The 14292-nt window shown below is 43.1% G+C and overlaps 1 protein-coding gene across 1 annotated transcript in view; it reads left to right on the plus strand.

Annotated features, from left to right (window-relative positions):
• Positions 1-6020: 6020 nt before the first annotated feature.
• LOC117734684 (ras-related protein Rab-26-like) overlaps positions 6021-14292 on the plus strand; it is a 28939-nt gene continuing 20667 nt past the window's right edge. The window contains exons 1-2 of the mRNA XM_034538920.1: positions 6021-6206; positions 8002-8112. Of these exons, the coding sequence (XP_034394811.1) occupies positions 6021-6206; positions 8002-8112 (297 nt within the window). The remainder of the gene's footprint in view (positions 6207-8001; positions 8113-14292) is intronic.

The following is a 14292-nucleotide window of genomic DNA, read 5'->3' on the forward strand; positions in this document are numbered from 1 at the left end:
ACACACACACACACACACACACACGATCCCATGCAAAGCGAGCAGAGACACTGGTGCAGTGCCCAAAACATGCACAACCTTAAAGAGTAAAATCACTTAAATTGCAAGAAGACATGTGTCTACTGAAGGCATCTGGCCATGCATTAATAAAACCTTTAACGGCAATGAGTTTTTCCAGTCGCAGCTTACCCTGGAAAATTTCACAGACCTTGCTGTGGGCAGTTTTGATTGGAAATCATTTAAATTAAATAAATTCCCCCAGTGAAAACTGTCCACAGAGAGGCCTGTGGAAAGTCCAGATTAACCAGGGCTTTGTTTCAGGAGAGACACATTGCTATTGAATTTTTAAATGCCTTCATGATCAAAATGACATTAACCTTCAATGTATTGGGGTCCAGATGGAAGTTGCAGAGGTGGATACCTCAAAAACTGCAGTGTCCTATAATTCAAAGCCAGTATACTAAATATGTAGCGAGGAGAGGTGGTGAAGGATGTGGTGGTGGTGGATGTGCGTTTGATTTATTCACGTCACAGACCTGCAAATAATGTTCACGACTCAACTGACCAAAACTGTGATCTTTCCCAAACACTGTTTGAGTTTTTAATCTTTTTTTTTTTTTAATTGCCTATTCCTAACCTTACCTTGGTAACAATGCATTTGCTGGAGCCATCCAACTTACTGTAGTTGCCATGTCCAGATATTGTATTTTAAAAGTGCTGGGCGTATATTCTGACCCTTTAACACAAGCCACCGTAATTAAAACGAAACATGGATGTATCCTGTAAACACGAGGCTAATTTACATACTGTATACATCCATATGACGGTTCCATGTTGCACTCGTATCAAACGGGATCAGACCGTTCTGCACATGCAGCCTCACAAACACAGATGTACACAGTGTTCATGAACATACATCCACGCACACACACACACAAGTGTGTGTGTGTGCGTGTGATGAAAATAAAGAGACACTTGCTCGCTTGGCACCTCCTCCAATCACACGCGCCGCCTCCACTCCTTCATCCCAGCTGTCACAACTGCAAAAACTCTACAAATACACACGCACGCTCTCGCATATTCACACACACCCACACACACACCACTTTTTCCTGCTCACACCTTTTCCCGCTCGCCATGGCTCTCTCTCCAGTTGGTGCTTGTGTGCCCACTCTCTGCCGCAGCTTGCGTGTACCGTGTGAGTGTGTGTGTGTGTGTGTGTGTGTGTGTGTGTGTGTGTGTGTGTGTGTGTGTGTGTTTATGTCTGTATGTGTGCGTGTGTCATCGCCTTTTCCAGCTGAGCTCAGACATGTAGTGCCCACCTCTGGTCCTGCATTATAAGAGGGGAAAGTGGACAGTGAGTCATGTTTTTATTCTGGCCTCCTCTAAACTGTGATAAAAAGAAATTACGGACACCTAAAACTCAATCTGCTCTGCGTCTGAGAGCGGAGTGCGGATTGAAATGGCAGTGGGACATTTAGGCACGCATTGTAGCGAAGCTCTGCTTTTCCTCAGCTTTACGCCCCTTTAACTTGTTGCCTACAGCTCGATCCAACTTAATGCTCGGCCGTTGAATTTCATGATCGCCGTGTGAAATCACTCCCTGTGCTTACTCTGCATGTTTTGGTGTCGGTGCACTTAACGCCAAATGTTTCCCGTTTGACAGCAACGCCATGTGTGAAGTCATAAATCTGATCACCACAGAAACAGAATACGGGGACACTCACACGCTTGCAGGAAGCACCCTGGATTAGCAAGGATTTATGGTCGGGCTTTTGGGTAATGCATCCAGTACCCTCTTTCTCAAAGTGACAGGCATCTTTGCAAGTGGAAAGAAACAAAGGTTTCGTGCTCTTTCAATTCAAATTTGATTTAACTTAAAGGGCTTATGTCCAAATAAATAAGGAGACTGAAATAAAGAGCAGATATTGGGGAAAATTGGGCCTCTGCTAGCGATTATCCTCATAGAGTTTTTCCACCCTACCCTGGCTCAGACTCTCATGTCTGGATCTTTTAAAGGGTCCGGGGAGAGTTGGGCAGGTATTATTTTCAACACTTCAGATAAAACCCTGCAACGGCTCTCTGAGGCCTTGCTAGTACAGACCCCCTGCTGGGTTACAGTGAAATTAAAAAAAGAGTGAAAAAAAGAGCAGTGACTGTGAAAACAGTATTAAACAGAGGTGGAAATTGCAAATGTGACACCGAGATGCTGTGATGACGTCTTTGGAAAGGTAATAATTAACGCAGTCACCTTTTTTACGACGTAGAGGAAAGAGAATTAAAAAAAAATTGTAGGATTACCAATTTTAAGTCAGGGCTTGGCTTCATTGGTTTAGCACATTAAAATATGGCAAGTTTTAGCGAAATGATCATGCCAAGGCAATTTCAAGCCACCAGAACACATTGTTGTTGCAAAGGCTCATTTCTCTCCTTTTTCCCTCGTACTCGTGTGAGTTACAGTATACAGGTGTCAATACTCAGTGAGGGAATTACAAATCTTACTTTGATAATCAAACGCTATAGTCAACGCTTTATCAAAGTAGAGAAAAGTAAACACATTATTGAATAAAATAACAATTCAAACCCAAGTTTGAGTAAGATCACCGATAGCAGCATCAATGAGGCTGCTATAGTGTTTACTGAAATTAAAGTACTTCATTTAATGCATGAAAATATAAATATGCATTATAAAAAATTGTATATTCTCTAATTTGCTTCATCCTCACATTTTATGACTGTGTATTACAGCAGTGGAGCCCCAACATCAGGGAAGGGGCCTCTGCAGTGGGTCATAAGTTAAATAAATATATAATTTATAGGCACTTTAAAAGGGGTTATAATAAAAGTCAACATGTAATGCTGTGTCCCTCATTAACAGACTTGATATACATCATATTTTGTATTACTATGTGATAACTGTGGTGTTGTAAGTAGAGTTGTTAATCCTTAAAATTATAGAAGGAACGTCAATGTGGATTACCGACCACAAAGTCTGTACTTTAGGTCGAAATAAAGTATACAAAGTTATATTGTAAAGATGCACTCGAAGATTTCTCATCAATTAAAACATGTCCTCTAAAATAAACATAGCGCACTATAAACAAGCAGCACTAATGCTACTCCTTTTCCTCTCCCTCACACACACACACACTTTGTTTCTCTCATTTAAGATGCCTCGGGGAGCGAATAAGTGCCAGGCAGTACCAGTCTACTGATGGCCGTGCTCGCCCCCCCGGCCCCCGGCCCCCGGCCCCCGGCCCCTCCTTCGCCCCACTGGCAGGCAGCTGAGAGAGTGAGCGGCTAACGGATCAACAGTTGCTGCGACTTTGGTTGAGCGACTGGCCGGGCTGCTGCCCGCCACCCAGCCCACATTCTGGGCTCCTGACCCTGCGTACACTGACAGAAGCCTGGCCTTCGGGTGTGCGACCCCGAGGTTGTTGTGACCTCACTGCATCCACACACTTGTGGCCATGATCCCATGTCACAATGTTATTTCAAGCACCTGACGAAGTGCGTTGCTCTCACGCGCGCCCGCTCTCTTTTCAGACTGTTTGACCCATTGTCATGGAGATGGAGCAGCTCTAAGGAGGCTTGCTCACCAAAGAGGGCTGTAATTTGGTCCTAATTAAACAGTTGAAATTATATAATTTGATGTATTCTTCACTGTTGAATCCCACAGTTGATTGACAGCGCATGTCACAGGAAAGAAAGAAAAAAGCTTTAATTAGATCGCTGCCTTATTAGCTTAAGCAACCAGCTTGATTACATACAAACTGCCTCCACAATCATGTATGGTACACGAGTACACATTGTGGCCTCGCAATGTGCAGTACATGCATCGGGCATTTTGAACTCATCTCGACAAGGCTGTTAATTTCTCTGAAACCGGGGGAAGGATTCCAACGGCTTTCTGGATCCGCGTCCCCTCTTCCCTCCAAAATGCCCAGCTGTTGTCACAGTAGACAGCTGCTCGAGTGGGAGAACAAATCTCAGCTGTTGAGGGGAGAGTTGCACAAGGGGGGTGTCGGTGGACTTGGGGTTTGTATTCCCAATGACACTCCGCTCCCTACTCTGAGCCCAGTTGGGTGGAGTGCGGAAAACTGCTGACAGATAGCAGATTTAGGGACAGAAACCTGAGGCCATGCGGCTGTCCGTGTGTTTACAACCAGAAGTGCTCAGAAACTCTGAACCTGGGAGCTCTGGGGTCAAATAAGTGACGTGTAGAATAATGACTTTTTTGCTTGCTGTGCAAATTACAGTGTTTGGCAGTTGGAACATAAAAGAGGAATAGCATGGGCTTGTTTCTTTGATGTTAGATTAAGCTTGAATATTAATATTTCATCAAAGGGTGTGCCACGATGAATATTTACCACATAGGGATCAGTTGCCAAATCCAGTGAGAGGAACACACTGTCAAATGTCATCCCATAAACCCCCGTAAACATGACTCGCAAGCTATTGGTTGTTTTCTTTCTGAATTTTCTTTTATTCTGTATAACGTTTATAATAATAAATGGAGCTGCGTCTTTAAGCCTGGTATTGTTCACGCCACACATTGTAAAGGTCAGATGTAATACGAGCTCACTAAACTCTCCTGTAGTGAGGAGCAAACAAGGTCTCTGGGCTCTGATCTTATACTCTAATGGTCCCGGACAGCATGGCACTTGATCAGAAAGGCAGTTGTATTAAACTGAAATGTCATATTGCATAACAAACTAGATTTCATTAAGGGAGGGGGGGACAACATGCATTGTGTTACTGGCCACAGAGGATCAGGATCTAACCAGAATATGCTGCTGTTCTTTGTTGAAAATGTAAACAGTATGTGGAGCATGCTAAAGAGGGACATCCTCCCATAGAGAGACATTTGAATTGTGTTGTGAATTATTGCGGGTGTGGGTAAGAGTCACCGAGAGGCCAGTGAAGATCCATTCGACTGCTCTGATCACAACCAGCTTTTTGACTGACGCTGAACGAAGCTGCCTGTGCAGACGCCTACCATTTATGATAACGACCTACTGTGTGTAAATAAATTCAATTAAAGTGTGTGATTTGCTTCACATACAGATACATGTGAAATGGTTTCTCTCAGGACTTCATATTCTCCACCATACTTGATATAGTTTATTTGATGTCTAAAACAATGACGTAAATTGGGAGTACTTCTGATTTAGTCCTATTAATTTCACAATAATCTGTGTTCTCCATTTAAAGGACACAGATGTTCAACACCGAGACACTGCCGTATTGATATGTGACTTTCTATCTTATGTTCTTATATCGCCCTCTTGTGGTCCACTATTGAAATCACAGGTACCACATATAGAAAGTTTACTTTCTGCTTATTAAGAACTGAAAGCCATTAAATGAGTTAAGTAAATAGTTTGTGTCGATTTTTGGGGCTGTCGGAATAATTACACATTTAAAAATCCACTTTGTCACTCTAACAGAAAGTAGGAGATTGCTCTAAATATATCCTATGTGCCTTATTTTTATTATTATTTTTGAAATATCCATGGAGAAAATTATACACCAGTGTCAAATATGGATATTAAAATGCAGCTGTTTGGCAGCAGCTCAAACATTGGCCTGTGCCCTCATAACTATCAACGATTGGCCCTCAGTGGTGCTATTATACAGGTCATACGTTAAGTCAGGTGGTGACAGTTGCCACAGTCTCTACAATTTACCCGGATATTCGTCATTGAGGATATTACAATGTGATGTATATGTGATATTTGCTTCATATCTTGTGCGAGGATGGAGAGCTGAGGCTGTTTCTTCCTCTTCGGGCTCCTGCGCTCTGGTTGCGGTGCGCGAGGTGGAGTTCCCCCTCACAATTTCACTGTGACTTGGAGGAGAGGAGGTGCGTGCGTGCGTTCCACGCGCAGGTGAAAACAGATCTCCTCTTTAAAGTTCTTCGCTGCAGCAACTTTTACAACCCTCGGAATATTTGTTTGGTTTGCTTTATAGTTAAGATTTCATAAAGGTAGTTTTTTTGGGAAAAATCTTGAGAAACAATGTCCCGCAAGAAGGCTGCCAAAGGCAAAGCCGCGTCCAGCAGCCCGTCTGCAGGCGGCCCCACCGGGAAGGGGACCGGGAGAGCCGCGAGGAGCAGCCCGGGCATCGTCCAGATGAACGGCGTGGTGCATCCCAGCAGACCCTCCGGCAGCAGCAGCAGCGAGTTTTATGACATCGCGTTCAAGGTAGGATGAGGCTCGGGAGCCCCGATGCAACACACACGCGCACACACACACACACACACACACACACACAATTGCGCTTTCATTTCTGGCATTTTACACCCCACATGTCTCAGAAATAATGAGGGCAAGGTACACTTTTATATAAATAATGTCACAGAGGTCACTAAAGTAGGACTGCCGTTAAATATGAACACTTGTTGGGCTTTTGTTTACCTTGTTTAGGAGAGGATGCACACACACACACACACATGGGCTCAATCTGTTGGTGGTCTCGTTCTTTGCCAGTGTCGCATCCTGCTTGTCTTTCACTGGCTTTCGCTTTACGACCACCGTGTATTAATTATTAATCAGCTGCGAGCTCCTGACACCAGCTGGTGTCAGGGGACGGTGGATCTTGGAAACAGCGCGCACGACGGCTGAATGCGCGTGCGTCCCTGCAGCGCACGCCGCTGGGTTTTGCATCAACGGGGAGCCAAGTGTGAGCACAGGGAACCAGCACATCACCACAACGCAGACTCACACCAGTCTCAGTGTGCACTCTCAGCTTCTAGGGACCCCTAGAATAGGATGCCACCTCCAGCTGTTTGGTGCGACTGCATCTGTCTGTGAACTGTAGATATTCTTATTTGATTGATATTGTTGTGGTCCAGGGACTATACCATTTATAAAGTATACAACATATTTGCATCCAATACTCACTTTCTTCTGTTAGAGCCTGGACTGAAGATGCACTGCCACATTGTGCCACATCTATCAAGTAGCTGTATATGTTCGGGCAGAAATCTGATAATATTCCAATCAAATTGTTTCTAGATCTATGTTGTGTTTAGTTTGCAAGACTGGATGAAAAATATCTGCCGCTTGTCGGGCGCCTTGGTACCAAAGGATCTTTGCCCATCTTTGAAGACCTTATCCCTCTTTCTGGTTTCATTGTGCCATCGTTTACTGTTCCCAACGAGTGCTGCTCTACTTTGAGTCAGTGAGACCATTTATTGCAGTTTATTTATAAAAACCTGAGTGCAGGGAGAGACCAGGTGCCTCCTGCACGCAGCAGAGATTTAGCTTATGTCGAGCTGTTTCGTGGAGAAGGCATGAGAGAAAAGAAGAAACACAGACAGAGATTAGAAGAAAACATGAGCACAAGAAAACAAGAGCGTGAGATCTTCATGCATATGATCTATTTCCACATTTCATATCTGACCTCATCACATCCCTTCAGTCTTCTTCCTCTATCTTTCGTCTCCTCTCTGCTTCGTCTGTGCACCCGAGAGGCGCTTTTGATTTCCAGGGTCGAGGGCATCACAGTCCCTCAGCTAAGAAGATAATAAGTAATCACATCAAACCTTTATCTTCATCGCAGCTCACGGTAAAAAGAGAAGCAACGAAGCTCAAGAATCGTATGTTTTGTATGTGCATGGATGTGCATTTAGGATGGCTACGTTCACACTTACAGAAAGGATCTAAGGACATCGACTAGCCCTAATGAGCAGTCACATACTCATTCACATACACCCTCTTCATTGGCCATGTACCGAAATACCAGGACGAATTTAGCTGAATGATTCATATGTCCTGTTTTTATTTCCAGAGGACAAACAATTAGACACTGATACCAAACTAAATAAAAGCTCCTACGTGTGTTTTTTGTTGCTAGTTATTTCAATTGCGTCTGACTTTCACCTTATCGACCATGGCAGACACTCTCAAGTTGTTTTGCCCTCACTTTTCTCATTTCTTTGTGCTTCTTCCCTCCAGTCATCCCTGTCTGAGTTGCCTCTCTTGTGTTCCTGTGCAGGTGATGCTGGTTGGAGACTCTGGTGTGGGGAAAACATGTCTACTGGTCCGTTTTAAAGACGGAGCTTTCCTGGCTGGCAGCTTCATCTCCACTGTGGGCATTGACTTTAGGGTGAGTTCAAATCAATGCAACTAAAAACCAACAAATCACCCACAAGCATGCAAACGCAGGTTTAGGTTTAGTACCTTTTGTGAAACGGGGGCCATATATGTACTTTTATCAAATTCAGCATCTTTGTTACAACTCTCACAAGATAGGATATTGATTTCTTAAATTAGTTTGACATGCTTTAGTTTTTTATTCTCCCTGGTGGTTGGTAATCGAGTCTCCCGCGTACCGGTTTGTGTGCTCCCACATGGGCGGAAAGAACACGTCCATCTTTTCTAATGATCACAGTCCAACAGACGGAGACAAGCAAACACTCGGAGCAACGGTCTGATCCGGGCAGCAAAAAGAGACAGTTGCCTCCCTGCGGCTCTACAGTGACCTCATGCACGGGGGGTCATGTCAGCTACAGGAATAGCCTTTTTCTGAGCAATTCTATACTGGAGCTAATTTATATTTCTCACTCGCTGTCTTTCCTAACAGATCTATACGAGTTAAAGGATTTACACTGACTGGCCTGCAGAAAACCTTACGTTGTTGTGTGTGTCGGGGAGGTGTTAAGAGCACTATGTAGCCTTGTACTCCTATATTATTGTTTTTAAATCCTTCCCATGGCCTCAAATGACATCACTTGAGGGACATTTACAGACAGGAGCCTCAAAGAACTTACTTACCAATACCTGGAACATACTTTGTTGGGGAAAAGCAAAGCAATTCCTCTTTAATTAACCTCTCTGGTAATGTTTGAGTGCCATAGTTTGGTCGTGTAGTTTACTGCTTAACATGACCTGGTTAGTACTCATCAGTTACCTCCCCCATCGCGCGGGTCTGTGTGTGTGTGTGTGTGTGTGTGTGTGTGTGTGTGTGTGTGTGTAGCCCTGTGAGTGGGTTTGAAGAGCTTGTGGGTGGATGAGCAGTTGATTTATTTACTTATGTAACGTCTCTTATAAAACTGTCTGTGGTCCCGACGTACAGAAGCTTGCATCAGCTATCTTTGCATTTACTGCTAATGGAGGAAGTGCAAAACTCATACGGTTTGGTGCTTAGTCGGCTCTTTTGTCGACTTATTATTTAATTGCAGTGTGGCGCAGAGCTGCGTGACATAAATAATGTCATTATTGTCTTCTGCATGGCTTCTTGTTCAATGGTTCAGTTTCAGTGAAGTAGACCTCCTCGACTCATGAGGCTCCTTTCTGTAGAGTTAAGGGAATATTTATATTTAACATATACATCCACAGTGTTCCAATTACACATACTCAAACATGTAATGAATGCAAACATGTTCAGATTGCACAAATCCTCTAAACAGTGTGTTTGAGAGGTTGAGTAAAACATGACGTTGTGTTTCATGCACGTGGAGACAGGAAGTTATGCTTTGATCCCTTTTGCTTCGTTTGGGGATTTGATCTGGCCCCCCCCCCCCCCCCCCCCCCCCCCTCTTGTTTATTGAAGTCTCATCTCGTCTAAGCCTGAGCATGTTCTCAGGATTACAGAGCTGCACTTAAAATACACAGTCATAAGAAGAGAAAACATAAATCCACAAAAATTGCATTTGATTATGAAATCTCACTATGAAGGAATTATAAATGCCATCGATTTGACAAAGAGTGGAAAAACAAAGACTACCTCGCCTGTTTCATGGTGACATTCTGATTTATAATTATTGCTGAACACTAATGGGAAAGAGGACTTCTATATGGCCCCGTGGCACATTTATGGCAACGACCTATGGACCAAATCAGGTTTATTGGATGTAATTTCACCTCTATAGGTCCCTCAAGAAGCTTTGCTTATACCACCATTGTTTTTATCACAGAGAATGCGCGGTCTTAAAATTCTAATGAATCTCCCTCTCTTGCATGTTAAAAGGATTATTGGAACCTGCAGCTAAAATATAAACCTTTTCATAAGTTTAGGTCGATTTTCACAGAGATGCAATCTTGCTTACATACAATCTTTCTGTCTTTCTTTCTTTCTTTCTTTTTTAAACTGCTCAAATAACAAAGAAGAGAGTGGCAAAAGACATCATGTTCAGGTTTTTGCTCAAAGCTAATGTTGCCAGAGAGAACAGGACAATACACACTTGCAACCTACATTGCTGCATGTCCAGGTCATCAGTTGCCATGGTTATGGAGGTGCTAACCGATGGGCAAGGCAGAGGGCAGAGCTGGTCTCTGCGTGATTCCTCTTTTCTTCTTCAATCAGGAGCTCTTAATCAGGTTGTGGGAGGGCTCAGGTTTCTCTAGCTTGCTGATTTATAAAACACAAACATCACACCTCCAATGTGTTTTTGCACTATAACACATCTAATGATCGTCTCTTTTATGAATTGTATCAGAAGCAGCAAATATCTGTCAGAAGACTTTTTTACCAAAGTCTGGCTCTGCAGCGCTCCGATGAACACGATACGTTTTCTGCCAAGGATGAAACAAACTGCACATTTACTGGTTGACTGACTTAGTTGTTTAATTTATTTTAATAGCTAATTAGATATTAGAGGCATTAAACTCATTGAATTACAAAAAGCAATGTCATTGTGAACTGCATTTGACATTTATATGTAAAACGTGATAAAAATAAGGGAAGTGAAACTTTCCAATTTTAAAGATAAGGGGAGAGAAACACTAAAGTGTAAAATGTTTGTACTTATTCAAATGTTAGAGCTTTGTGTTATCACACAGTATTTAATCCATTAGCTTTCCTCCACGTCGGACATGAGGATGGAACCATAATACTGTTGTTGTTTTTATTTACTAAAGGTTGCTTTGGCTCGAGAATCATTATGAAGACATTCAACAATATTCAATATTGTTCCTACTTTGTGTGAAAAGACTAAAATAAACAAAGTATTAGTCATTTGACCAATACTTTCCAACGCCCCCACCCACCTCGTCCGTATCACTCAGCTCTATAGTACAGAGGATAAAGCTTTGGCTACATAGATCATTATTCTTAATTGGATCAATTCATTACTGTGTTTGATTTTTTTTGATGGGATTTGTTAGTATAGAACCAGACCTACTCTTTACCATGTACTGTGTGTGTACTATTCATTTATATTGTTTCTTTCAGCTAATGTACTTTCATTTCCATAAAACTAATGAGCAAAGAACTACAGACTGCGGGTGGAACTGTCCTTGGTGCTGAACTCCTGCAGACTGGAGTATAACAACATTTATATATATATATATATATATATATATATATATAAAGTATATAATAGCGTACATGGCTATCAGGTCAAACACTTCAATATGTTATGTCAGTCGAACTGAGCAATATGATTTTCACACACTGAGGGACCAATATAAATGTTCCATCTTGTAATTCTACATCCATCATACGTTCAAAAAACATGTGCAATGTGTTGTTTATTCCTTTAAAAGTTATAGCCTGAAGGCAAATTTTATTTTTTATTATTATTTTTTTCTAATTCTCAACTAAATCTCACAGTTAAAAAGAGTGGAAGAGGGCAGTCGATTTAATTTATCTAAGCTGTAAATGTTATTTACTGAAAAGCATTACTGGCAATGGAGAATTCTTTCTCCATTGCTGCGTTTAAAGTCTTCTTTTTTTTTTTTAAACAAAGCTGGCAGAGCCATTTCTATTAAGAGGAGGAAATGCAAAAGAAGGAAATCACAGCATGAATGAAAGATGTTTAGATTAACAGTATTGCTTCAACCAGCCTTCCCCTCATTTCCGACGAGGTGGAAAAACAACCTTTCCTTCTCTCTCCGTCTTCACAACCTACCTCGCCTCGTAACACCCGAGAGAAGAGATCTTTCAATCCCTCAGATCCCTCAGCTGATGTAAATGCAATGGTGGGGAGAAGAGCGGCACTTCTCACCTCCACTGAGAGACAAGGGGGCTGCTGTCAGTCATGTCTACTGCGCCCCGAGTGACAGACCTCTTATGCAACCACTAAAAACATGGCTGGTTGGAATGATGGCCGGAGATAGATCGTCATTGCTTACTGAGGCAGCTGAAGAAGTTCAACCTGTCAAAGACGATGATGGTGCACTTCTACACCTCCGTCATCGAGTCCATCCTCTTCACCTCCATCACCGGGCAACGCATCATTCGCTCTGCTGAGAGCGTGACTGGCTGCAATCTGCCGTCCCTTCAGGACTTGTTCGCTTCAAGGAGCCTGAAGACTGTGGCCGACCCCTCTCACCCTGGACAGTTTGAGTCCCTTCCCTCTGGCAGGAGGCTGCAGGTCCATCAGGACCAAGACCTCACAGCCACACGTTCAATTCTGTGTTTATTGCTGTGAAAATATGCTAGGCAATAAAAGGTTCTGATTCTGATCAAACTTTGGGCTTTTCAGCTTTTAGGGGTGACAGTTTGAGTCTGTTGGTTTGGTCCAATCCTTTGTGCTCCAGACTGAAATATTTGAACAACAGGTTCAAACAGCCGGGTATCACAGAACACACTCTGCAGCCCAAGAACTATAAAACGGCGGAGCCCCGCCTCCCTTCTTCAATGATTTACTCCATGCTCACTATCGAGGACGGGTTCATAAAATGTCCCTGAAGAGACATGGATCACACCCGGCATACTAATTCCTCTCACTTGTAGTCAGACATTTCCCTCAATACTTTTTTATGAGCGATCTGAGAGCAAATGTGCCGGCTGTGGTGAGGATTATTGTTTCTAGCCGCATGCTAGGATGACAATCAACAACGTATACACACAAACATATCAATACTTGTAATATCCCGGAAAAACCTGCCACTCTCTGCTTCCCATCGACGCTCGTGAACACATTCTGACCCCCGTGTGCCACCAGTCGGACCAGAAGCGTCACACCTTGGAGTTGAAGCCCGTAGAATGAAAGTTGCCTTTTTGAGCACAGCCGGATGCGCTTCACACATAACCGACAGCCACATTGATTCAGATTTTCACTTTCCTCTGATGTTATTTTTGGGTGTGATTAGTATGTATGCGGGGGTGGGGGCTATGAATCAGGCAACTGCAACATCAACGTTTCAGTTGTCTGATTTTTAGGAAATTTGATGTGAGGATACATTTGGGCACTATAAGAAGCATTTAAAATACATTTAGACATCTTTGACCTTGAGCCTCCGATACCGTGAGCATGACATGGCATGATGGGGTCAGCATAGCAACATACTGACAGCTCATTAACCAAAGCCAAGTCCCTCTGATAGAAGGATCTGCTTTCTTAAAAAGAGGACACCTACATTCATGAAGCATAAAGCTGATGCAGCTCCTGAGGCATTGTGGTGGCGTGTTTGTCCAATGACCTTCATTGTCTTTGTTGAACCCGACCGGTCCGGTTCGTCGCCCTCTGCAATGATTGATTCATAAGTCGAATTGAGACTGTTGAATTATTAAAAAATGTCTAGTCTTATTATCCAAGCAATGCGAACGCAGACAGAAATCTCCACTCTCCATTAAAAAAAATATCAAAAATAAATCGTAGCTCATTGGTGACAGACTGTTCTAATTAAGAAATTGCATTTAATGTTCATAATGCAGACTTCCCAACACCTCCCACTTCTAATTTACTGTTTTTATAAAGCTCTGAATTGTACTTTTTTAAAGGCTGCATTTCTTTTCCACTAGATCAGTTCCCCAGAAAATGCAAATATAGCGCAGAGAAACGCCAGGTTGGCAAAGCTCATTCCAAAACGAGTGAATCTTGTTGTTCATCATGCCATCATGCCGTGCTAACCCCATCATGCTATGCTAACCCCATCATGCTATGCTAACCCCATCATGCCGTGCTGACCCCATCATGCTGTGCTGACCCCATCATGCTATGCTGACCCCATCATGCTACGCTAACCCCATCATGCCATGCTGACCCCATCATGCTATGCTGACCCCATCATGCTACGCTAACCCCATCATGCTATGCTGACCCCATCATGCTATGCTGACCCCATCATGCCATGCTGACCCCATCATGCTATGCTGACTCCATCATGCTACGCTAACCCCATCATGCTATGCTGACCCCATCATGCTATGCTGACCCCATCATGCCGTGCTGACCCCATCATGCTATGCTAACCCCATCATGCTATGCTGACCCCATCATGCCATGCTGACCCCATCATGCTGTGCTGACCCCATCATGCTAAGCATTGATAACAGCTTAGTGGCTAAACATGCTGAAAATGTGTTTACATTTGAAGTGTGTGTTTAGTGTCTGAAAGT

The sequence above is a fragment of the Cyclopterus lumpus genome, chromosome 8, assembly GCF_009769545.1.
Source record: "Cyclopterus lumpus isolate fCycLum1 chromosome 8, fCycLum1.pri, whole genome shotgun sequence".
Lineage (NCBI taxonomy): Eukaryota > Metazoa > Chordata > Actinopteri > Perciformes > Cyclopteridae > Cyclopterus > Cyclopterus lumpus.